Here is a 27,069-nt window from a genome sequence, read left to right on the forward strand (position 1 = left end):
AAAATAATTTTTAAAGTTTTTTAAAAAATTTGACTGTACTGTATCTGAAATTTGTATTGATGTAGGAGTGAGATAAAGGTTAAACTGAATTTTTCCCGCTAGTTTTCTAACATCATTTATTGAATGAACAACAAAGAATCATTTGTTGAATCACATGGAAGTATTTATATTCTTGTACTTACTAGTTACCATTGACCAGTTGGTTTTTATATCACTATCTTAACATTTTAGTTATTATATATTATAAGTAATAGGTTGTAATATCTATTAGAGCATCTATAAGGCAAGTTCCTTAACCAAAAATTATCTTACTCAGTTGTAACAGTACTTTTTAAAGTACTATCCATTAAAAATAAAATAGGGTTAGTCCAGCCTTTACTGTGTTTGCTCTTAAACAAACCAGAGAAAACCAGAACAAGAAACAGAGCTGTTGATCTTTCTCCAGTTTCTCTAAGGAAAAATCCAAACTTGAAAGAATTAGCAGTATAGGAAACAGAATCCCCCATTCCAAGAACCCATTGTAGTACCTCTGACTGCCTCCTAACACTGTCTCGATAATAGTCCTGTGGGATTATGCAAAGATAAAGGCACAGTCAGCCACCAGCAGGAAGGGACATTGCTTATTAAAAAGGACCATTTTGAGACAATTGCTTTCCTCAAGAGCAAGTGAAAATGCTTTGCAGTAAAGTATTTGTGTCTGTCACATTCTTTTGGGGGGATAGTTGCTTTATGCAGTGGCTCCTTAAGGCAATTAAGGTTTCTTAATTTTATACACCATAGAGACAATGATAATTTTCCTGGTTGTTTACAAGCTGTCAGGAATGCTTCCGGGCATAACTTGAGTTTCCCTGAGCTTTACCAGGCTGTTGATACAAATAAGGCCAATGTTTTACAGCCTTTTGCCCCCACTTGCAGATACCTCTAAAATGCCGCACAAGAACTTCTGAGGTGATTTCAGTTACTACAGGTAGGCCCTATACCAGATGTGCCAGAATTCTTGAAGGTTGAAGCTTAGGTACCTCTCTGTATTTTCAGAAATTTTTCTCCAGATGTTTCTCTCATACATGCCCATGAATATGTCCTTTCCAGCTGTTCTCTCTCTCTTGTTGAACAATGTTACCAATGCACCAGAACCCCCAAAGTGCCAAAACTGTGTTAGTGTTCTCTTGCACCTTCCCCCTTCATTAGAATATAACATCTTATAGAAAGTAGAGCAGCTAATGCCTCAAATTTTATGGAGATATCAGTGAAATATTTCTCAGTTTTTACGTATAGCCCTCTCTCTTCCCAACACCACGTATGAGTCCATGGGACTGGGTCAGAGAAGAATTAGAATGACCGCCGCTATACTCTACTCAGAATGACTCCTCCGCTCCTCCACCAAGTAAAGCTTTGATTTTGGATCAAGCTTTTTGTATTTCTTTCATCCTCCGTCAGAGTGAATTTATCTCCTAGGATGCCTCAGTTCTCTATGTAGATAAGCTTCTAGTGGGCTTATGCACTTGTTTGTAATACAGGACTAGATTGTAAGGGTTAAGCTGGGACCCCTGTTACAATGAGAACCCCTGAGCTCCATGTCACATCGTAGCTTGTCTTCGCTCAGTTCTTTACTATTTCTTTTTCTTCACCTTATTTTCATCCTACCGGTGGGTTGTTACTCTGCTTGTGCCCACTTTAAGATGTGTTTACACATTTAATTTAAATAAACTTTAGTCTAATTTTTAACTTATTGGCATCTTCTAAGTAGTCATTTCATATACATTAAAACCCCCAAATTTGAACCTGTTTTTAATTGGTGTAAAATTCAGTTTGTAAAATAATATTATATTCGGAACAGAGGAAGCAGACAGAGTCTTCCCAAGGACTTCAATGTATAGTGACTAATGGCAAAATTTCATTCTTTTCATTATTGGAGAAACTCTAGGAGCTGAAAACTGAATCATGTATATTGAGTAACTCCAGTGTTCTTGGGGTAGCTTCAACCACATGCCTCCCTCTGAAGATGTGCAAACATGTTCAGAACTTCTGTACTTTGGGGCTCTGCCTCTGCTTCATTGTGAGCTACTTGTCACTAACTTTACTCTCTTGTTTTTTGAGGGGACAGCAACTTAGATAGATGTAGTCTCCCATGGGAAGCAGACAGTGTCTGAGCAGCAAAAACTCAGAGGGATGGAGACATGGTTAGTACATGGTAGCTGGTACTAATAACAATAGCAAACTGTGATTACCTCTTAAGAGTAAAGAGCATCAAATATTGTAGCAAAGCTTCCTAGGCTATATAACCTCTAATTTAGACCAATCAGAATGTCCTGGAAGACAGCCAATCATGACAATAGCTAAAGCAGAAAATCCTATTGAGTGAAGTGTGTTCTCTGCCCTCCCAGGAAATACAGTAATGGAAGTGTCTTCCTTTTCCTTGTGAATTGGGAAGGTAGTGAAATCACTGAAAATTTGCAATTCTCAAAAATTAAAATAGGCTAATTATATCATGGAATTCTACATTTACATTTTATTTTTTTTTAATTTTTTTTTTGGTGAGGAAGACCAGCCCTGAGCTAACATCCACTGCCAATCCTCCTCTTTTTGCTGAGGAAGATGAGCCCTGGGCTAACATCCATGCCCGTCTTCCTCCACTTTATATGGGACGCCGCCACAGCACGGCTTGACAAGCGGTGTGTTGGTGTGCGCCCGGGATCCGAACCTGCGAACCCTGGACCGCCGCAGCAGAGCGTGAGCACTTAACCACTATGCCACCAGGCCAGCCCCTAAATTCACATTTTAAAACAAGATTTCTTTCTTAAAATTGTTCTGGTGAATTGTTTTTGGGTGAACAGTTATTACCCTGTTTCTTCCAATGTGGTTATGAATTAATTTAATTAACATTAAGTAGAATCTATTAAGTAGAATACTGGATTTCTAAAATATTTAAATTACAGAAAGGAGAATAAAATGATTTAGGAAAGTTAGACAAAAAATTACCTGCTAAAATGGTTAAAAATCTCTCCTACAAACAAATAAAAAACCAAAGGAAAAAAAGCCCAGAATGACAAAATAAAGCTATTTTAGATTCTTCAGCTTTGGAACCCCTCTAAACTAGATGATTAGAATGCTAATGCATTAAGTGGAATTGTGTCTTACTCAAGGGTTGGATTCAGAAATTGATATATCCAAAATTACCCTTGACAATCCAGTACCTTAGAGTTCAACAGTCAATCTTAGAGAATCAGATTTTATGATTGGCTTGTGTTTCAAAGCTATGTTGTCTTTTAGAATATGTACTTTCTCTTTGAACCCTAGAGTCACACTGTAGAGAGTGCTCAGACGTTGAGAGGTACATGAACTTTTGATCAACTGAGAAACCAGCAAAATTATGCCACTCATGTGATGGTCACTCCGGGGCATATGCTTGTTGTAAATCAGGCAGAATTATCCATACTATTTGTACAGTAAATAGTCATTTTTCTTTCTTTTATTGCTGAGCCTATTATAGTTGAATTTGTGATAATAGACTTCATAAAGATACAAATCCACAGTATGTGATTATGTATTTATGTTAAGCTTTCACCTGAATTTTTATCTAATGTTTTTGTCATTCAAATAGGAAAGAATGATGCTATGCTATATCATTCCTTTATTCTCTACAGATAATGGATCCTGAATTAATGCATAGTATAGTAGGAAGCTATCTTAAACCTCCAGAAAGAGTATTTGTTCCATCATTTACCCAGAATGATGAATCAACTCAGACTCACCACTCTGTGAACTTAGAAGTTACCTCTCCTAAAATGCTTCATAGTCCAAATAGCCAAGGTAATGCTAGTGTAAATTCTTACTTAAAATTAGGGGAATGGTACGAAGTTTGTTATATAAAACTTTTCATTTTTATGTGGAAAATAATATAATTGTGTATTTAACTAATCTTAATAAGACTACTCATTTTTACTCTGTTGTTTAAAGTTTCTATAAACTTACATAAGTTATTTAATATTTTTTATTTTGGCTTCTTCAGCTATAAGATGAAGATTAATATAACCAGCTAGACACATATTACAGGTTTATCATAAAAATATCATTATAAAATAGGAGAGTGCCTTTTGAAGAATAAAAGATCAGATTTAGAATCCTTCTAAACTAGATGATTAGAATGCTAGTAAATTAAGTAGAGTTGTATCTTATTCGAGGATTAAATTCAGAAATTGCATATATCTAAAATTATCCTTGAAAATTCTTTAGGAAGCAGGTACATTGGAGTAACCACAAAATACAAGTATTATAACTTTTAAAATATAAATTTAGAAGGATCTTAAAATTGAATTAGGAGAACCTTTATGACTGCAGGCATGCCTATGTCATAAAAATTACTTTCTAAGATGCTGATTATCACCTTATTTTTTAATACTCTATAGTAATGGTTGCCATTAATAAATAGACTAGCTTTGTGAGTAGAACAACCACAAGAAATAATAATCCAAATAGATGAGCCAGCTACAGGTACCATATAAAGAGCAATAAATATAATTTGTTTATCTCATTTGTAAAAAAAACGATAATCTCTAGCAAACATCTTTCTAATTGGATATAAACTATATGAAAGTTAACCTATAACATTTATTTATATTCCATTCTTCTCTAGTTTTATAGTTTGAAGATGTAACTGAATAGAAAGTGTAAGATAATATTTGTAAATTTTATAACTCTGAATTTATCTGAATCACGAAGATATTGATATAGCTGAATAAAAATCATAGTAATACATGTGTACTACTTATAATCTTTCAAACCTGACATCAGGTAAAAACTGGGTTATGATTTTTTTCCAGTGGAAAAAATTGTGTTCTACCTCATATATCCTAATTATTAACACTGTATCTTGGACAAATAAACAATAAATGTTTGTGGCTTGACTAAAACTGAACACATCAAGAACTGAGAAAAAACTTTAAACCAAAATTTCATGTTAATTAGTGGACACTATATTTTAATTTTCTTTATGCATACTCAGACTCTTATGCCTCCTAGACTATATGTTATCCTTTTTTAGTCTTTTAATTTGAAAATATTTATTTTGTTAAATTAAATTGTGATTATTGGCTTTCTTAAATCTAGAAAAATCACTAAATACAATCATAAATATATTGTTTTTACAAGATATGTTAGAGAAAATTTGTTCCTCTTTAGACTTTTAGTCATATTTTTCATTTTTATGAGGAATATACATTACTTGTATGTTTTTCTGGCTCACTAGCAAAAATATACTGCTCATTTTTATATGCTACTAAGATTGTAAGTGCTCAAAAATTCTCACTTAAAATATTAAACAAATTTTTTTTCAACAGCTCTTATTTTAGCCTTAAAAACTCTTCAGGAAAAGATTCATCGTTTAGAGTTAGAAAGAACACAAGCTGAAGATAACCTGAACATTCTTTCCAGAGAAGCGGCACAGTATAAAAAGGCCTTGGAGAATGAAACAAATGAGAGAAATCTGGCACACCAGGAACTGATAAAGCAGAAAAAAGGTAAGAAAATTCAATAGTTCTCAGAAACAAGAGGTTACCAAAGTTTACAGTTTGAAAATAATAGGCCCAGTCTAAGCAGACTTACTCAAATATCTTTGTTCTTACATACATTCAAACCTTGAGGCCTTGTTCTTAGACATTTTGATAGTTGCAGGAAATGGATATAACTTTGAACTTACCTCTTATATCTAATTGTTATCCCCGTTCATGAATTCTTGAGATTAGAAGAAAAATGAAGCTTTAGACAAGTTGTGTTTAGAAATTAGAATATTTTCAGGATACCAACAAAATCCATTTTAACCCATAATATAATTGAAATACTTTATATTTCAGTTAACACTGGTTTTTAAAATTTGAAAATGTAAGGCAACACTAGTAATTAAACAATATAAAAACAATAAAAATGAATAAAAAATTTTATTTAACGTGACACGTTAATTAGAGGAAATGGACAAGTAGGTGGAGGTTTCTATGGAAATTATGAAAAGGACATCTGGACACAAATTTTAGAGATTTAAAACATAAGTTTGTTATATAATTTCACTTCAAAACATATGGCTTTGTTTTTCCTTGTAGCACTACACTCACCCTCATAAACAAGGTTCAAATTTGTGTTTCAACTTACAATAGAATGAAGAAACGGGGAGAAAAATTTTTCTGAAATATTTAGACAAAAGTGGAAGAAAGAGCTGAAGAAAGTGAAAACTTCAAGGATTAGAAAGAGGTTGCTTACACCTTATGGAATTAACTGTGCTGCTAGTAGTCAAGAGCAGAGGAAAATGGGAATGGTGTAGAATGCATATACCTGAGTTTCTTGAAAGAGAAGAAATGTATTGATAAGGAAGAGACTTTAGGTTCTCTATTTTTCCAGATAGTGTCATTTCCCAGGAACAGCCAGGATTATTATCATCCCACAAGTCACTGATATCTTCCCCTTTCGGATGTACGCCCTCTGGGTCTTTAGAGGAGTTAATGTTAAACCAGTTACATACAATTAATGAGATAGGCACAAAATGTATGTTCATATCTCAGGGAGAGTCAGTATGTAGACCTAAAGAAGCCTTGGACTTTTAGCTCTTGATTGAATTCATATAATGCATTTCTTGTGATAACCGACTCTCTGATCTATGTGATAATCAACTAATTAACTCATTGTTACTTTTTCTTTTTTATAGATATAAGTATACAATTAAGCTCAGCCCAGTCTCGCTGTACTCTTCTAGAGAAGCAACTAGAATATACAAAGAGAATGGTTCTCAACGTAGAACGAGAGAAGAATATGATCCTAGAACAACAGGTGAACATATTTTCTATAAGAAATATAATTTGATATTTTTTTGAAGAATATTTAATGTCATGGGAAAATTGTCATATTATAATCTTAAGTAAAGTAGAATATAAAGCTGTAATATAGAAGATTTCCTCTTACAGTGATACAGACTAGGTCATTTGGACCAACCTTTCTGTAGAGGAAAACAAGAAAAACTGGATAGAATATTAAAAGGAATGGAAGGGAAGGAGGGAGGGAGGAAGGAAAAGAGAGAGAGAAAAAAAAAGAAAAGAAAAGAAAGAAAAGATATACAAAAGTATTAGAGAATTAACAAGGTGATGAAACATCACCAATTCAAAATCTGTGTGCAGACTTAAATCCAGAGAGGTTGGCCTGACATTTCAGGCCGCTTCCTTCTGAGGGTGTTTCTGATTCCAGAGGAGTCAGTTGAGAGACTAAATAACACTTTTGACAGCTGTCCTCATGGGGCTAAGGACATTCAAGTTAGAATCCAGGGCCTACCAAGAGTAGGAACCCTAGTAAATCTCCTGTGCTCTGAATGCTTTGTAACGGCGAACAAGAAGGAAAACAACCCAGATTACAACTCTACTCTAGGTTATTAGAGTAATCCAGAAGATCTTAGTCCCTGAAATTGAATTAAAGTGATCCTGGATTGCCAGTGTTCCCAGGTACCTCATATTATTTCTACAAACATTTCTTTGACACTGTGAGAAACTTTTCAATTAAAGATAACCAGGCAAAAGGAGGTAAGGTGCTAACAACAAGAAATAGCATACATAACAGACTATAAACACTCTCACAGGTTAGCTCCAGCTGGGTCCTGGCTGTAACAGACACAGACTGTAAAATACTTTTGCTTGCTGTAATCAAGGATATAAAAGACAAGATTGGAGTTTTTTAGCAGAGCATTGGAAACCATAAAATGGCAGAGCAGATTTGAGGAAGAACCAAATAAAAATTATAGAACTGAAAAGTACAATAACTGAAATTTAGAACTCAATGGATAGACCTAACTGCAGATTAGAATAAATAATTAGTGAACTGGAAGGTGAAACCATCCAGATCAATGAAGAGACAAAATGATAGTAAATTCAGAAAAGAGAGCGAGGCATAAGTTAGAGTGAGAAGGTCAAACTTACATGTAATTGGAGTTCCAAAAGGAAAAGAGAGAGAGAATGGGGCAGAAGCAATATTTGAAGAGATAATAGCTGAGAATTTTCCAAAACTGATTAAAAAAAATCACACCACAGATTCAAGAAGCCCTATAAAACCAAAGCAGGATAAATAAAAAATCTATACCTAGACACCTCATAATAAAATACCTAATAAGACAAGAATAAAATCTTAAAAGCTGCTGGAAAAAAAAAAAAAAGATTACATTCAAAGGGGCAACGATTAAAGTGATGACTGACTTCTCAACTGAAAGTACTGAATCCAGAAGACAGTATACTGGTATTGTTATGGTATTAAAAGAAAATAACTGCCGTCCAGAATCCTATGCCTGGGGGAAATATCCTTCAGATATAAAGGTGAAATAAGACTAACAAAGACTTCAATAATTTATTACTGGGAGATCTATTCTAAAGGAAACACTACAAGACATTATTGAGACAGAAGGAAAATTATGTTAGATGGAAAAGTCAGAGACGCAGGAAGGAATGAAGAGCAATAAAGATGGTAAATAAATGGGTAAATCTAAATGGACATTGTATAAAACACTAATAATGCTTTATGTGGTTTAAATATATATAAAGGATTAAAATTAATGAAAACAAAAGCTTATAAATTAGAAGGTGGTAAATGTAATGTAAATTGTTCTAAGGTCTTTGCATTGTCTTGGAAATGGGTAAAAGTACCAATCAGTACTGGATTTTAATTGGTCAAGTATTTAATAGATTTTTCAAGGAACTAGACGGTCGATTCTAAAATTTATGTGGAAAAGCAAAGGTCCGAGAATAGCCAAACTATTCTGAAGAAAAAGAAGGGGAAGCCTTGTTCTACTACGTATTGAAACAAATTATAATGCTAGCAAAATTAACATGATATTTGTATAGATAAACAACCAGAGTAAAGGAATAGAATATAGTCAGAAACAGACCCACTTGTATGGAAACTCAATATAACACAGGTGCCATTGCAGATCATTGGAGAAAAGATAGATGGTTCTGAGAAAATTGGTTATCTGTGTGAGAAAAAAATGAAATTGGATCCCTACCTCATACCCTACACAAAAATCAATTCCGGATGGATTAAAGACGTAAATGTAAAAGGCAAAAGTTTGAAATTTTTAGAAGCAAATGCAGAACAATGTCTTTATGACCTTGGGGTGGAGAGGGATTTCTTAAGACACAAAAGGTAACAAAGCAGTAGAACAATGGTCAAAGTTAGGAAGAGGCATTTTGCAGGAAAAAAGGAATCACAAATGGTCATACATTTATAGAAAAGATGATCAATCTCATTAGTAATCAGGGAAATGCAAATTAAAAGCACAACAAGATACTACTTCACATCTACCAGATTGGGAAAAATTTGATATTCTGGGTGTAAATGAGGATACAACAACCAGAAGAGGAACCATTTTGTCTTATAAAGTTCAGCTTGCAGATTCCCAATAACCTAGAAATTCCTATCCCAGCTAAATATTGTAGATCAGTGACTTTTAACAGTTTTTTAAATGTTTTTATTGAGGTATAATTTACATACAGAGAAATGCACAGATCTTTAGTATATAGTTCAATGATTATTGATAAATGCATATACTCATGTGATCCACAGCCCTATCAAATATAGAACATTTTTATTACCCCAGAAATTCTCTCATATCTCTTCCAAGTTATTCCCTGTTCTCTCCCCACCTCCTGACAAGGCAACTACTATTCTGATTTATTTTACCTTAGATTAATTTTGCCTGTTCTAGAACGTCATATAAATTGGAGCATAGGAAACATACTCTTTTGTGTCTGGTTCTTTTGTTTAGCATAAAGTTTTTGAGATTCATCTATGTTGTTGTATGTATCAGTAGTTCATTCTTTTTCATTGCTGTATAGAATTTCCTTATATAGATATGCCAAAATTTGGTTATCTGTTTTCCTGTTGATGGACATTTGGCTTGTTTCCAGTTTGGGGTTATTATGAATAGAACTGCTATGAACATTTTTGTACAGATATTTTTTGTGGGCATATGTTTTAATTTCTCTTGGGTAAATATCTAGTAGTAGAATTGCTGAGCCACAGGGTAGGTGTCTGTTTTACTTCATAAGAAACTACGAAACTGTTTTCCAAAATATTTTCTTCTGAAAGCTTTTAGTTTTTTTCATTTTTCTATTTAGGTCTGTGACCCAACTGGAATTATTTTTGTATGGTGAGAGAAAATGTTCAAGGTTAAATTTTTTTCCTTGTGGATATCCAGTTGTTCTAGCACCATTTGTTAAAAGACTTGCCTTTTCCCCATTGAATTGTTTTGACACCTTTGTCAACAATCAACTGACTGTATAGATAAGGTCTGTTTTTGGGACTCTTGTGTTATCTATTCTTCTATCCTTATACCAGTACCATGTAGCCATATAATAAGTCTTGAAATCTAGCAATGTGAATCTTCTAACTCTGTGGTTATTATAGATCCTTTGCACTTCCATATAAATTTTATAACCAGTGTAGTGTTTTCTACAAATAAGTCAGCTGGGATTTTGACTGGGATCTTGTTAAATCTGTAGATCATTTGGGGGAAAATTGACGTCTCCAAAATATCGAATTTTCCAGTTCATGAACATGGTATATTTCTCTGTTTATTTCAATCTTCTTTGCTTTCTCTTCGCAGTAGTTTTTAGTTTTTAATAAGAGGTCTTGCACATTTTATTAAATTTATCTGTAAGAATTTTGTTTTCTTAATGCTATTATGAACACTATTGGTTTTTTTTTTCATTTTCATTTATATACTATTACTAGTATATAAAAATATAATTGATTTTTGTGTAACCTTGTATCCTGTGACCTTGCTAAATTATTTATTACTTCTAGTAATATTCATTTTTCCTAAGAACTTTCTATATACACAGTCATGTCATCTGTGAATAAAGACAGTTTTATTTCTTCTTTTCCAGTCTTTGTGGCTTTTATATCTTTTTCTCACCTTACTGCACTAACTGTTACAGCTAATACAATGTTAACTAGAAGTGGTAAAGATTGACGTCCTTGCTTTGTATCTAATCTTGGGGGGAAAACTGCCAGTCTTTCACTATTAAATATGATATTAGCTATAGGTTTTCCATAGCTGTTCCTTATAACTTGTGGAAATTACCTTTTATTCTTAGTTTACTGAAAGGTTTTATCATGAATGAGTACCATATTTTGTGAACTGCTTTTTCTGCATCCAGTGAGAGCGTCATATGAATTTTCTCCTTTATTCTGTTAACATATTAAGTTACACTGATTGATATTCAAATGTTAACCAACCTTGCATTCCTGGTATAGAGAAAAATTGATCTTGATATATTATTCTTTTTCTACATTACTTGCTTCACTTTGCTAATATTTTGCTTAAGTATTTTTATGACTATTTCCATGAGGGATCTTAGTTTGTAATTTTCTTATAATGTCTGGTTTTGATGTCATGGCTTTGCTGGCTTCATGAAATTAGTTGGGAATTCCTTTTTCTTCTATTTTCTGAAAGACCTTTTGTAGGATTAGTATTATTTCTTCCTTAAATGTTTGAGAGAATTCAAATTTGATAGAAGCTATCTGGAACTGGAGTTTTCTTTGCAGAATGGTTTAAAATTATGCATTCAATTTATTTAACAGATAGAGGGCTACTTGGATTTTCTGTTTCTTCTTGTGCCTTTAGTGATGTCCTCTCTTTTATTCCTGATATTGTTAATTTATATTTTCATTCTTTTAAAAATTGTCATTCTGCTTTTCACTTTATCAATTTTATTGATTTTTTTCAAGGAAATAACTTTTGTTTTTTAATTTTTAAAAGTTTTTTGTGTATTTTCATTGATTTCCACTTTATTATTTCCTTTCTTCTATTTATGTAGAGTTTAATTTGCTCTTTTTTTCCCTGGCTTTGTATTTTGGAGGCTTAGATTATTAGCTTTAAAACTTCGTTCTTTTTATTTATTTATTTATTTATTTGTTGATTGTGGTAACATTGGTTTATAACGTGGTATAAATTTCAGGTGTACATCATTATACTTCTATTTCTGCTTGGATTACATCGTGTTCTCATGTTCACCACCTAAATACTAATTACAATCCATCACCACACACATGTGCCTAATTATCCCTTTCGCCCTCCTCCCTCCCCACTTCCTCTCTGGTAACCACCAATCCAATCTTTGTCTCTATGTGTTTGTTTGTTGTTGTTATCTAGTACTTAATGAGTGAGATCATACACTATTTGACCTTCTCACTCTGACTTATTTCACTTAGCATAATACCCTCAGTGTCCATCCATATTGTCACAAATGGCTGGATTTCATCGTTTCTTATGGCTGAGTAGTATTCCATTGTGTATGTATACCAGATATTCTTTATCCATTCGTCCCTTGATGGGCACTTAGGTTGCTTCCAAGTCTTGACTATTGTGAATAACGCTGCAGTGAACACAGGGGTGCATGTATCTTTACACATTGGTGTTTTCACGTTCTTTGGATAGATACTCAGCAGCAGAATAGCTGGATTGTATGGTACTTCTATCCTTAATTTTTTGAGGAATCTCCGTAATGTTTTCCATAGTGGCTGTACCAATTTGCACTCCCACCAGCAGTGTATGAGCGTTCCCTTCTCTCCACATCCTCCCCAACACTTGTTTCCTGTCTTGTTAATTATAGCCATTCTGACGGGTGTGAGGTGATATTTCATTGTAGTTTTGATTTGCATTTCCCTGATAGTTAACCATTTTGAACATCTTTTCATGTGTCTGTTGGCCATCTGTATATCTTCTTTGGAGAAATGTCTGTTCAGGTCTTTTTCCCATTTTTTAATTGGGTTGTTAGTTTTTTTGTTGTTGAGATGCATGAGTTCTTTATATATTTTGGAGATTAACCCCTTATCATATGTATGGTTTGCAAATATCTTCTCCCAATTGTTAGGTTGTCTTTTCGTTCTGTTGATGGTTTCCTTTGCTGTGCAGAAGGTTTTTAGTTTGATGTAGTCCTATTTGTTTATTTTTTCTATTGTCTCTCTTGCCCGGTCAGACATGGTGCTTGAAAATATGTTGCTAAGACCGATGTCGAAGAGCGTACTGCCTATGTTTTCTTCTAGAAGTTTCATAGTTTCAGGTCTTACATTCAAGTCTTTGATCCATTTGGAGTTAATTTTTGTGTATGGTGTAAGGTAAGGGTCTACTTTCATTTTTTTGCATGTGGCTGTCCAGTTTTTCCAACACCATTTGTTGAAGATACTTTCTTTTCCCCATTGTATGTTCTTGGCTCCTTTGTCAAAGATTAGCTGTCCATAGATGTGTGGGTTTATTTGTGGGCTTTTGATTCTATTCCATTGATCTGTGTGTCTGTTTTTGTGCCAGTACCATGCTGTTTTGGTTACTATAGCTTTGTATTATATTTTGAAATCAAGGAGTATGATACCTCCAGCTTTGTTCTTTTTTCTCAGGATTCCTTTAGCAATTCGGGGTCTTTTGTTGTTCCATATAAATTTTAGGATTCTTTGTTCTATTTCTCTGAAAAATGTTGTTGGAGCTTTGATAGCTTGATGTTGGATTGCATTGAATCTATAGATTGCTTTAGGAAGTATGGACATCTTAACTTTGTTAATTCTTCCAATCCAAGTGCACGGAATATCTTTCCATTTCTTTGTGTCTTCTTCAATCTCTTTCAACAATGTTTTATAGTTTTCCGTGTACAGCTCTTTCACCTCTTTGGTTAAGTTTATTCCTAGATATTTTATTCTTTTTCTTGCAGTTGTAAATGGGATAGTATTCTTAATTTCTCTTTCTGCTACTTCGTTGTTAGTGTATAGAAATGCAACTGATTTTTGTATGTTGATTTTGTATCCTGCAACTTTACCATATTCGTTTATTACTTCTAAAAGTTTTCTGGTGGATTCTTTAGGGTTTTCTACATATAAAATCATGTCATCTGCAAATAGTGACAGTTTCACTTCTTTCTTTCCAATTTGGATCCCTTTTATTTCTTTCTCTTGTCTGAGTGCTCTGGCTAGGACTTCCAGTACTATGTTAAATAGGAGTGCTGACAGTGGGCATCCTTGTCTGGTTCCTGTTCTCAGAGGGATAGGTTTCAGTTTTTCACCATTGAGGATGATATTAGCTGTGGGTTTGTCATATATGGCCTTTATTATGTTGAGGTACTTTGCTTCTATACCCATTTTATTCAGAGTTTTTATCATAAATGTTTGCTGTATCTTGTCAAGTGCTTTCTCTGCATCTATTGAGATGATCATGTGATTTTTATTCTTCATTTTATTAATGTGGTGTATTACGTTGATTGATTTGCGAATGTTGAACCATCCCTGCATCCCTGGAATAAATCCCACTTGATCATGGTGTATAACCTTTTTAACGTATTGTTGTATGCAATTTGCTAGTATTTTGTTGAGGATTTTTGCATTGATGTTCATCAGTGATATTGGCCTGTAATTTTCTTTTTTTGTGTTGTCCTTGTCTGGTTTTGGTATCAGAGTAATGTCAGCATCGTAGAATGAGTTAGGGAGCTTCCCCCCCTCCTCAATTTTTTGGAAGAGTTTGAGAAGGATAGGTATTAAGTCTTCTTTGAATGTTTGATAGAATTCACCAGGGAAGCCGTCTGGTCCTGGACTTTTATTTTTGGGGAGGTTTTTGATTACTGTTTCGATCTCCTTACTGGTGATTGGTCTATTCAAATTCTCTACTTCTTCTTGATCCAGTTTTGGAAGGTTGTATGATTCTAAGAAGTAATCCATTTCTTCCAGATTGTCGAATTGGTTGGCATATAGCTTTTCATAGTATTCTCTTATAATCTTTTGTATTTCTGAAGTGTCTGTTATAATTTCTCCTCTTTCATTTCTGATTTTACTTATTTGTGCCTTCTCTCTTTTTTTCTTGGTGAGTCTAGCTGAAAGTTTGTCAATTTTGTTGATCTTTTCAAAGAACCAGCTCTTGGTTTTATTAATTTTTTCTATTGTTTTTTGGTCTCTATTTCATTTATTTCTGCTCGATTTTTATTATTTCCCTTCTTCTACTGATTTTGGGCTTTGTTTGTTCTTCTTTTTCCAGTTCCTTTAGGTGCGTTGTTAGATTGTTTATTTGAGATTTTTCTTGTTTGTTGAGATAGGCCTGTGTTGCTATAAACTTCCTTCTTAGAACCGCTTTTGCTGTATCCCATAAATTCTGGCATGTTGTATTTTCATTTTCATTTGTCTCCAGGTATTTTTTGATTTCTTCTTTGATTTCTTCCTTGACCCAGTCGTTGTTCAGTGGCATTTTGTTTAATCTCCATGTATTTGTGGCTTTTCTGATTTTCTTCCTATAGTTGATTTCTAGTTTCATACCGTTGTGGTCAGAAAAGATGCTTGGTATTATTTCAGTCTTCTTAAATTTATGGAGACTTGTTTTGTGGCCTAATATGTGATCAATCCTGGAGAATGTTCCATGTGCATTTGAAAAGAACGTGTATTCTTCGGTTTTTGGATGGAATGCTCTCTATATATCTACTAGGTCCATCTGTTCTAGTGTGTCATTTAAGGCAAATGTTTCCTTATTGATCTTCTGTTTGGATGATCTATCCGTTGCTGTAAGTGGAGTGTTAAAGTCCCCTACTGTTATTGTGTTACTGGCTATTTCTGTTTTTATGCCTGTTAATAATTGCTTTATATATTTAGGTGCACCTACATTGGGTGCATAGATATTTACAAGTGTTATATCCTCTTGTTGGATTGTTCCCTTGATCATTATGTAATGCCCTTCTTTGTCTCTTTTTACAGTTTTTGTTTTAAAGTCTATTTTGTCTGATATGAGTACTGCTACCCCAGCTTTCTTTTGATTGCCATTTGCATGGAGTATCTTTTTCCATCCCTTCACTTTCAGTTTGTGAGTGTCTTTAGGTCTGAAGTGTGTCTCTTGTATGCAGCATATATATGGGTCTTGGTGTTTTATGCAATCAGCTACCCTATGCCTTTTAATTGGAGCATTTAGTCCATTGATGTTTAAAGTAGCTATTGATAAGTATGTACTTACTGCCATTTTTTAACTTTTTTTTTTCTCAGTGTTTTAGTAGTCCTTCTCTGTTCCTTTCTTCTTCTATACAGAATTGATGGTCTCTTTAGTTTGACCTCTGTCGGAAAGCTCTACTCTTTAACTCCCCTCCTCCCTCCTTTTATGTTTTTGATATCATATCTAACCTCTTTTTTATGCATTTGTATCCATTACCCTCTTATGATGGAAATAGACAATTTTTCCTATTTGTGGTCTTCTCTTTTCCCCTTAAATCAGTCCCTTTAACATTTCTTGTAGCACTAGTTTCTTGGTGACAAACTCCTTTAATTTTTGCTTGTCTTGGAAATTTTTGATCTCTCCTTCCGTTTTGAATGATAACCTTGCTGGGTAGAGTATTCTTGGCTGTAAGTTTTTTCCTTTTAGCACTTTAAATATATCGTGCCACTCTCTTCTAGCCTGTAAGGTTTCTGCTGAGAAGTCAACTGATAGCCTTATGGGGTTTCCTTTGTATGTAACTTGACTTTCTCTTGCGGCTTTTAGGATTCTGTGTTTATCTTTAATTCTGGACATTTTCATTATGATGTGTCTTGGTGTGGGCCTCTTTGGGTTTATCTTGTTTGGGGCTCTCTGTGCTTCCAGTACCTGGATGTCTGTTTCCTTCCTTAGGTTAGGGAAGTTTTCATCTATTATTTCTTGAAATAGATTCTCTGCCCCTTTGTCTCGCTCTTCTCCTTCCAGGACACCTATAACACGGATGTCATCTGTGCTTGATGTTGTCCCAGAGGTCCCTTAGACTGTCCTCAGTCTTTTTAATTCTTTTCTCTTTTACCTGTTCGGCTTGGGTAATTTCCTCTAGTCTTTCGTCCAGCTCGGAGATCCGTTCTTCTGTATCCTCTACTCTGCTTTGAGTCCCTCTAGTGAATTTCTCATTTCCAGTATTGTATTCTTCATTTCTGATTGGTTCTTTTTTATATCTTCCATTTCTTTGTTGACATTCTCACTGAGTTCATCTATTCTTCTCCCCACATCAGTGAGCATCCTTAACACTCTTGGTTTGAACTCTCTGTCAGGTAGGTTGCTCATTTCTGTTTCACTTAGTTCCTTTTCTGGAGTTTTGTCCTGTTCCCTTACTTGGAATGTATTCCTTTGCCTCCTCATTTTGCCTCTTTCCCTGTGCTTGTGTCTATGTATTAGGTAGGTCAGCTACGTCTCCTGCTCTTGGATAGGTGACCTTATGTAAGTGATGCCTTAGGGGGCCTGCAGTGTGTTTCCCTCAGTTCTCAATGTTCCAGGGGTGACCCCTATGTGGGCTATGTGTGTCCTTCTGTTGTGGCCTTTTGGCTCTCCCTGTAGGCACCCAGGGAGGCCGAGTTATGCTCCTGGCCAGCTGTTGTAATGCTCAGCTGTTTGTAGTTGTTGTGGGCCCTTCAGTCTCTTTATCAGGTGTGGGGAACCCCAGCACAGTTGGCTGCAAGTTCTAATACCACATTTGTGTTACAGTATTTCTTTTAAGTGAGTAGGCCCCCAGCGTGGCAGGTTGTTAGGCTCAGGGGCTTACAATTTCTATAAGCCTCCAGCCTGTAGGTCTCTTGTCAGCTCTCTGAGGATTGCAGCTGTGTGGGGCTGGCCTCAGGCACAGGAGCACCCAATTGTTTCAGGCTTTGTAAGGTGGGGCAAACCCCCTGTGTGGGTCTTTGAGAAGTGCAAGTCTTCTGCAGCTGAGAAGCCCCACCGCCCACAGGTCCACACACACAGTCAACACAGTCCTGCCCTGTGTGCGTGCCCCGACCCCTCGAAGCAGACCCAGTCTCCCCACGGCGGGAGCCCCACACACTCCACCACCACTCCACACTATCGACCTGCTCCTTGTGCACGCCCCGCCCCACCTAAGTTGGCTGAGTTGCCAGGCTGCAGGGAATCCAGTCACCAATCTATGCAGGCCCACAAGTTGCCCGAGGGCCTGCTGTTGGGTGGGGCCAGTCTCCAGGGTGGGCTGCCTACCCTGGCAGAGCTTGACCAAATCAGTGCTCTAGTGGGTGGGGCAGACCCCGGGCCAGCAGGCCCCAGGGAGAACTCCAATGGCGTCTCTGTCAGCACACCCACACCAGGCCACAACAATGGCCGCCGCCAATGTCCCACTCCTTGGAGAGATCTCACCTCTCACCGAGGTGCACTCAGGCTGTATTAGGTGAGTCTCTTTTCACCAAAGCACTGTGCACCTTTATTTCTGGTGATTTTAGGTTGCTTTCTGAAACAGGTGAGTTTGCGTGTGGGCCCTTTAACAGCCGATTTTAATTTCTTTGTGAACCAGCTTTTCTGGGGGTACTCCCCAATGTTTTAGTAGCAGGCAAAGTCAGATATTATGCCACTCGTCTCGATTGTGCTGGGTCCACAAAATCCCCACAGCAGGGGCACTCCCCGGCTCGCGGCCCCGCTCCTCCAGGGAGGGCTGCCTACCTTTGGGCTGCTCCCGGGCGGCCGTGAGGCGCTGTGGCTTCTGAAGGCGGCGTTTTTCCTCTCCAGAGGGGAGTTTCTGCCTCTTCTACCTCAACTAGGATTGTGCTTTGTTGCAGGAGTTCCTCTTATCCAGTTTTCAGTTCTGTCTCAGGGGTCATTTTTCCACAAGTAGTTGTAAATTGGCTGTGTCCACGGGAGGAGGTGAGTTCAGAGTCTGCCTACGCCGCCATCTTGACTTCATCTCCTGAATAAGTCCCTTTAACATTTCCTGTAGTACTGGTTTCTTGGTGACAAACTCCTTTAATTTTTGCTTGTCTTGGAAGGTTTTTATCTCTCCTTCCATTTTAAATGATAACCTTGCTGGGTAGAGTATTCTTGGCTGTAGGTTTTTTCCTTTTAGCACTTTAAATATATTGTGCCACTCTCTTCTAGCCTGTAAGGTTTCTGCTGAGAAGTCAGCTGATAGCCTTATGGGATTTCCTTTGTATGTAACTTGTCTTTCTCTTGCAACTTTTAGGATTCTGTCTTTATCTTTAATTCCGGACATTTTCATTATGATGTGTCTTGGTGTGGGCCTCTTTGGGTTTATCTTGTTTGGGGCTCTCTGTGATTCCAGTACCTGGATGTCTGTTTCCTTCCTTAGATTAGGGAAGTTTTCATCTATTATTTCTTGAAATAGATTCTCTGCCCCTTTGTCTCGCTCTTCTCCTTCCGGGACACCTATAACGCAGATGTTAGTGCGCTTGATGTTGTCCCAGAGGTCCCTTAGACTGTCCTCACTCTTTTTAATTCTTTTTTCTTTTACCTGTTCAGCTTGGGTTATTTTTTCTAGTCTTTGTCCAGCTCGCAGATCCATTCTTCTGTATCCTCTACTCTGCTTTTGAGTCCCTCTAGTGAATTTTTCATTTCCAGTATTGTATTCTTCATTTCTGATTGGTTCTTTTTATATCTTCCATTTCTTTGTTGACATTATCACTGAGTTCATCCATTCTTCTCCCAAGATTAGTGAGCATCCTTAACACTCTTTGTTTGAACTCTCTGTTGGGTAGGTTGCTCATTTCTGTTTCACTTAGTTCCTTTTGTGGAGTTTTGTCCTGTTCCCTTACTTGGAATGTATTCCTTTGCCTCCTCATTTTGCCTCTTTCCCTCTGCTTGTGTCTGTGTATTAGGTGGGTCTGCTACGTCTCCTGCTCTTGGAGAGGTGACCTTATATAAGTGATGCCTTATGAGGACCGACAGTGTGCTTACGTCAGTTCTGAATGTTCCAGGAGTGACCCATATGTGGGCTACGTGTGTCCTTCTGTTGTGTTGTGGTTGCTCTCCTGTAGGTGCCCAGGGAGGCTGAGCTATGCCCCTGGCCAGCTGTTGTAATGCTCAGCTGCTTGTAGTTGTGGGCCCTTCAGTCTCTTTATCGGGTGTGGTGGGCTCCAGCACAGTTGGCTGCAAGTTCTAATAGAACATTTGTGTTGCAGTATTTCTTTTAAGTGAGTAGGCCCCCAGCGTGGCAGGTTGTTAGGCTCAGGGGCTTACAATTGCTATAAGCTTCCAGCCTGTAGGTCTCTTGTCAGCTCTCTGAGGATTGCAGCTGGGTGGGGCTCGCCTCAGGCACAGGAGCACCCAATTGTTTCAGGCTTTGGAAGGTGAGGCAAACCCCCTGTGTGGGTCTTTGAGAAGCACAAGTCTTCTGCAGCTGACAAGCCCCGCCACCCACAGATCCACACACACAGTCAACATAGTCCTGCCCCATGTGCGCGCCCTGACCTCCTGAAATGGACCCCATCTCTCCAAGGCGGAAGCCCCACAGGCTCCACCACCGCCCCACACTCTCCACCTGCTCCTTGGACCCACTCGCCAATCTGCGGAGAATCCAGGCAGCTCACTTAACAGGTCCACAAGTTGCCTGAGGGCTTGTTGTTGGGTGGGGCCAGTCCCTTAGTGTGGGCTGCCTGCCCTGACTGAGCTGGATTAAATTGGTGCTCTAGTGGGTGAGGCAGACTCTGGGCTAGCAGGCTTCAGGGAGAACTCCAGTGGCGTCTGCCAGTGTCTGTGTCAGCACGCCCACACCAGGCCACAACAATGGCCGCCGCCAATGTCCCAGTCCCTGGAGAAGTCTCACCTCTCACCGAGATGCACTCAGAGCCTATCAGGTGAGTCTCTTTTCACCAAAGCACTGTGCACCTTTCTTTCTGGTGATTTTAGGTTGCTTTCTGAAACAGGTCAATTTGTGTGTGTGCCCTTTAAGAGCTGGTTTTAATTTCTTTGTGAACCAGCTTTTCTGGGGGTACTCCCCAATGTTTTAGTAGCGACCAGAGTCAGATATTATGCCACTAGTCTCGATCATGCTGGGTCCAAAAAATGCCTACAGTTGGGGTGCTCCCCAGCTCAGGTCCCCACTTCTCCAGGGAAGGCTGCGTACCTTTGGGCTGCTTCCAGGCAGCCGTGAAGTGCTGCGGCTTGCAAAAGTGGCGTTTTTTCCTCTCCAGAAGGGAATTTCTTATTCTTCCACCTCAATTTGTATTGTCATTTGTTGCAGGAGCTCCTCTTATCCAGTTTTGAGTTCTCTCTCAGGGGTAATTTTTCTGTGAGTAATTGTAAATTGGCTGTGTCTGTGGGAGGAGGTGAGTTCAGAGTCTGCCTATGCCGCCATCTTGACTTCTCTCTCTATTCTTTCTTTTTAAATGTTAGATTTTGTGACTAAAGCTATCACTTTTCCTCTAAACACTACTTTACCTGCATGCTACAAATTTTGATATTTTGGTTTTTTATTATCATTCAGTTAAAAATATTTTTTAACTTCTCTAGTGATTTCTTTTTAAAGTCTATTGACTGGTCTTCCTCCTTGTCCCCTTCCTCCTCCTTCTTCTTTTTAGTAGGTGCTTTACAGGTTAAGATATGTATTCTTAACTTACCACAGTCTGCCATGAATTAGTATTAAAACACTTCACATATAATGGAAGATCCTCACTACACTATGCTTCCACTTATCCCCCTTTGTGGTACAGTTTTCATACATTTTATTTCTGCATATGTTATAAAACCTGTAATACATTGTTATTATTTCTGCTTTAAATGTCAGTTATCCTATAAAGAAAATTAAGAAACAAGAAAAAATATATATTTGTCTACATTTTTACCATTTCTAATGCTTTTTATTTATTTGTGCAGATTTAATTTTCCATCTGGTATCATTTCCTTTAGTCTGAAGTACTTCCTTTACAAGTATGCTGGAAGTTCTCTTAGCGTATATTTGTCTGGAAAAAATCTTTATTTCACCATCATTGGTGAAAGATATTTTTACTGGATGTAGAATTCTAGTTGGCAGGTTTTTTGCTTTCAGTACATTAAAGATGTTTTCTCAATTGTCTTCTGGCTTTAATAGTTTTTAATGAAAATTGTTATCTTCGTTCTTCTGTGCATAATGTGTCATCATTTCTCAGGCTGCTTTTAAGACTTTCCCTTTATCATGGTTTTCAATGATTTGATAATGATTTGCCCAAATGTGGTTTACTTTGTATTTATTCTTCTTGGGTTTTTTGGTGCCTTTTTTTTTTTTTTTTTTTTAGCTTCTTGAATCCATCAGTTAATATTTTTCATTAAAATTTGGAACATTTTTTGCTGTTATCCTTCAGATAATTATTCTTGTCCCAACTCCCTCTCCTCTCCTTCTGTGATTCCAATTGAATGTTAGACCACAGGTCATGAAAACTCTGTTTATTGATTGTATCTGTTTTTTGTTTTTGTTTTATTCTTTGTTATTGTTGTTGTTGAGGTAACATTGGTTTATAACACTATATAAATTTCAGGTGTACATTATTATATTTTGATTTCTGTGTAGACTGCATCATGTTCACCCCAAGTCTAATTGCTATCCATCACTGTACACATGTGCCCTTTTACCCCTTTCACCCTCTCTCCTCCCTGTTCCCCTCTGGTAACCACCAATCTATTCTCTGTCTTTTGTTTTTTAATAAACTTTATTTTTTAGAGAAGTTTTAAGTTTATAGAAAATTGAGCAGAGAGTTCTCTTATACCCCTTGCCCCCTCACAGTTGCCCCTGTTATTAACATCTTGCATTAGTGTGGTATTAAATACCATTACAAATATATACATATATATGTATATATGTATGTGTGGGTATATGTATGTATGTATAACTTTCCTCGGGCCGGCCCCGTGGCTTAGCAGTTAGGTGCGCGCGCTCCGCTGCTGGCCCCCCGGGTTCAGATCCCCGGCGCGCACCGATGCACCGCTTCTCCGGCCATGCTGAGGCCGCGTCCCACATACAGCAACTAGAAGGATGTGCAGCTATGACATACAACTATCTACTGGGGCTTTGGGGGGAAAATAAATAAATAAATAAAATCTGTATAACTTTCCTTTTCTTCGTGTTCTCTGTATGCTTTATTCCTTTGACGGCTGCTTTTCTATGTTATAGTTAGAGAGAAGGTAAGTCAATGAGTAGGTTTGGTCACCCTGTGAATAACACTTTATTTAATACAGGTTTCGTTGGTGATGTTTTCCTTAGTAAAAATGTTATATAAAGATACATAGAAGAGTTTGTTCCATTGATGCTAATATAGCACCCCTTTTTTTGCACATTATATTTGTTCTTTAAAAGTATTTGATTTTCTTGTTTTTGCTTGTAAGCACTAAAGTGTGTACATGTATGTATGTGTTTCTTATGACAGGTTTATATTGTGCTTTGGATTCTCAGAAATTGTATTATTCTTGAGCCATTGGCATCACTTGCCAAATTCTAGTTTTGTTTTTATCCGTTCCAGGCCCAGCTTCAAAGGGAAAAAGAACAGGATCATATGAAGCTGCAAGCAAAACTTGAAAAGCTGGATGTCTTAGAAAAAGAATGTTTTAAACTTACAACAACTCAGAAAACTGCCGAGGTAAGCTTCCCCTCATTTCTTTCAAGTGGTGATGCCAGGAATAGATCTTTAGTGTTAAGCATAATTGGCACTGTACGTGAATATACAGTAAATCTTAGATTTATAAAACTTCATTTATAACTTTTAGTAATCCAGTTATGAATTCCTGCTATAGAGGTGAAAAGTTAATGTACTCTGTCACAGGACGAATGAACTTGCCTTTTGATGTGAAATTGTAATTTTGGCTTCTGAGGTGGCAGACCGTTTTCACCTGTCAGATAATTTACCTAAAGGATATTGAAAAGATTGTCTTTCGCCACTTGCAGTTAACCCTATCCTCAATCCCATCCTGAAATACCCTTTCCTTTTCCCACCCAAATCCTGTCCATTTTATAGGACTTTCTCCAAGTCCTACTTCCTCTGTGAAGCCTTCCTTGAGTTCTCCAACACTAGGAAGGCCTCCCTTTGAAATAGTACTGTCCTCTTATTCTGAACCACACCATGGATGTAAGATGAAATACTTATGTGTATAAGGTTATATAGTGTATACATGGTCTGGGTCAAATCATATTCATTCCTTTGTGCTTTACTCTTTGATGTATCTTACTCTTGTTTCCCTAAGTACAGTACAAGCTCTTAAGTAACAAGGACCATATCTTATATTTCTAATATGTCTTTCTATTCCCTCCCTCCTCCAACAACTGCGCCCTTATCATATGCACATGATAGACATTTATTGTGATTTGTCTGTGTTTTGAAAGAAACATTGAGACCCAAGACTATAATTGGTTGACCTTCTAGACCTTTAATACTCCCAAAAGTTTCATCATGATGGTTTTGTTGCTAGAAGTTAATAAAGCCTATATGTGTACATTCTTTGCTTTCCCTTTGTTCTTCTTATATATGATAGCAGGTAAAGAGTATAAGAAGAAAGCTCAGAAAAATCTCAGCATCTTCTGCCATTCCTTTTTCTTACTCTCTGCCTTAATTTGCCAAACTATTGAGAATCAAGACCACAAGGACTCTATTTGGAAAAGGAATAAAAGATATTTGGCTCTAGTTTTTATGTAATAATCCCATTTTTTTTTTAATTCTTTTGCAGGACAAGATTAAATATTTAGAGGAAAAACTTAAGGAAGAAGAACATCAGCGTAAGCTATTTCAAGACAAAGCTTCTGAGGTAAATAGAGCATTATATCATTTATCACGATAAGCTACATATGTTTTATTATACTTTATTTTCATTAATGAGGCCTATATTCTAGACTCTAATTTCTGCTTCCTACATTGTTAGTTTTGTCTCTTTTTGCTATAATAATGACATTTTCAATAAGTCAGCTAGTATATTCATATACCATGGATGCACTGCCAAGAAGTCTTTTGGTCTTTTGAAATTCTGACAAATATACATGTATATTCTCACTTGAAAGAACTCCTGGTATAGATTGTTTTCAATTTGATTGATATATGTATTAAATAATTCATTCTCTTATAAACAGAAAATGATTATAATTACCAATAGACTTAGTGACTTTCATGCACAAAAAAATAGTATTTTGGGTTTTCTTTTCTTCCTCAAAAAGCATTTTTATCTTTGTAAGCTGAAACCAGATTTCTCATTATAATGTTTTTGATAAACTTAAAAATCAATTTTATAAAGTTTTTTATTTAATATTATAGCTTCAAACTGGACTTGAAATCAATAGAATTTTAATGTCTTCAGTATCGAATCCAAAATGCTCCAAAGAAAAAAAGAAATCTTCAAAGGTATGCAAACACTTTATTCTTATTCGCTAATACTTATTTATTTACCCTTTTAATATTTACACCTATCCATTTCCAAAAAGAATTTGAAAAGATTTATAATAAAAGACATGCAATAATGCTATGAAGTGGGGATTAAAAACATGAATCAAGTGATGATGGTTTTGGGTGTGAGGACAGAAAATTCCATGAAACCGCAACAGCAGTTGAGCACAAAACCTAGCTCTGAGTTTACTTGACAATCAAAGCAAAAAGGAGTATATAGTGGGCAGTATATCTGTCTTTGTGAAATAACTATAAGCATTCCAGTTTTTCTAGAAAGACAAACATTTTCCTAGTACTAAACTCTTAGAGAAATGTATTTTGTGATATTTTATAAAAGAGTCACAAAACAACACAATAGATGTTAACAACACAATAGATCCTAGAAGCAGTTTTATATGTTATGTACACAACAAAAAGACAAGAATATGGTATTAAATTATAGATCTGTGAAGTTATTTCTCTAGAAAATTTTTTATTATTTGTTATTTATGCTCGTTCCCTTTGGATTTGCCTAAGAATAAGAATTGGGGAGTTAGTGCTTTATAGACTGACCAATAATATTTTGTTTAGATGAGTTGTTGTTTTGGATATATTGTATTAAACCTTCTTAATTATCTATAATGGTAAGAAAGAAAATTTTAATCCCTTTTAATCTTATGATTTTGAAATTATAGTTTTGATGACCATTATTACTATTTATTCAATATGCATGTAGTGAGTATTTCTGTGTGCCATTTGTTGTGGGAGCCAGGGATACTATTTGAGAATTCTGGCCACTGCCATAGGCTCACCTTGTGGATACAATAATGGAGAGAACATTATACTTAACTTTGGCTACTCTTTTGTTGCATAAATAAGAATTACTGTTCAATAGTCTGACTGCATTTTTTATAATTATTTTCTTTCAAGGAATTTGCAAACTACAATAGTGAAAAACATTTTCCCAGTGCAACTTTATGTTGATTTTTTGCTTCTTTCCTTCCTTAAATATTTGTTTTTTGTCTTGTTTGTGCAATGAGATTAGAAGCTGCAAAACCAAATAGAAAATCACTGTAAGTAATTTGCAAGTGGAAAAAATATTAACTTTTTTTATATTTATGTTTTGTGGCATCCTTTGTCTGATGAGTTAGTGGAAATTTTTTTTTAATTTACCTATTCATTGTAAAAATAAAGAAGGCATAGGGAGAAGTAATGTAAAAGAAATGAAGGGAAGAAAAGGTAGCTCCTGGAAGAGAAAAAAAAAGAGTAATTAACAGCAAAATCACTTTATAAAAGTAGTTAGTTTAAATCCCAAGTTCATAGGATCTGCAAGTAATAATGCTTCCTTTTAAAGCTGGCTGGAGCACTGACGTTGCTAAAGGTAGGATCAAATTTTAAGAGACCTCTATGAGAGTCTTGCTTTTCTCACTGCCAATTTCTCCATATCCTGGACATAGTTCATTCAGCTCATGCATCTTGATCTACAAAGACTGCTACTTCTCGATGGTAAAGAGATAAATAAGACAGGAATTTATAGAGAAGCAGTGAAATATACAAATATTAGACAGAGTGTAATAAAAACTTAATAGAGGTGTAAACAAAGTGGTAGTGACATATTCTTTGACAGACAAAGAATATGTCAAAGGGTCATGCAAGAAGCAGCATTAAAGGAAACTTTGGAGAATTAATAAGTTTTGATAGATAGAGATGAGGAGAATTGTATTACAGTCTGAGGGTATAATTGGTTTTTCCACAAACCATAGATAATTGTCCAATATTGGGGGTGAGATGGTGTCATAGGGAGAGTTAAAATTGGAAATATAGTTTGAGGTGAGATTATGGCAGACCTTCAATGCCATGTTAAGAGTTTAAACTTTTACTTTGTAAACAACTGGGAACCACTGAAAGCTTTTGAGAAGAGTACGGACGTGATTAGACCTGTACTTCTGGATGGTAACTGACAGCAGTATGAGA

At 36.2% G+C, this 27,069-nt stretch overlaps 1 protein-coding gene across 5 annotated transcripts in view; it reads left to right on the plus strand.

Annotated features, from left to right (window-relative positions):
* CEP57L1 (centrosomal protein 57 like 1) overlaps nt 1–27,069 on the plus strand; it is a 78,158-nt gene that overhangs the window by 40,352 nt on the left and 10,737 nt on the right. For 2 of the 5 annotated variants that reach the window (XM_087443971.1, XM_087443972.1), the window contains 7 exons: nt 2,544–2,730; nt 3,645–3,810; nt 5,337–5,516; nt 6,692–6,813; nt 23,212–23,328; nt 24,410–24,487; nt 24,988–25,074. In XM_087443971.1, coding sequence (XP_087300097.1) covers nt 2,596–2,730; nt 3,645–3,810; nt 5,337–5,516; nt 6,692–6,813; nt 23,212–23,328; nt 24,410–24,487; nt 24,988–25,074 — 885 coding nt within the window. In that variant the 5' untranslated portion in view covers nt 2,544–2,595. Of the gene's footprint in view, nt 1–2,116; nt 2,181–2,543; nt 2,731–3,644; nt 3,811–5,336; nt 5,517–6,691; nt 6,814–23,211; nt 23,329–24,409; nt 24,488–24,987; nt 25,075–27,069 lie in introns of those variants that run through there. The other 3 variants (XM_087443976.1, XM_087443975.1, XM_087443973.1) reach the window with 2 other exon arrangements.

Source organism: Ceratotherium simum, chromosome 19 (genome assembly GCF_057802395.1).
Source record: "Ceratotherium simum simum isolate JZ-2026a chromosome 19, ASM5780239v1, whole genome shotgun sequence".
Lineage (NCBI taxonomy): Eukaryota > Metazoa > Chordata > Mammalia > Perissodactyla > Rhinocerotidae > Ceratotherium > Ceratotherium simum.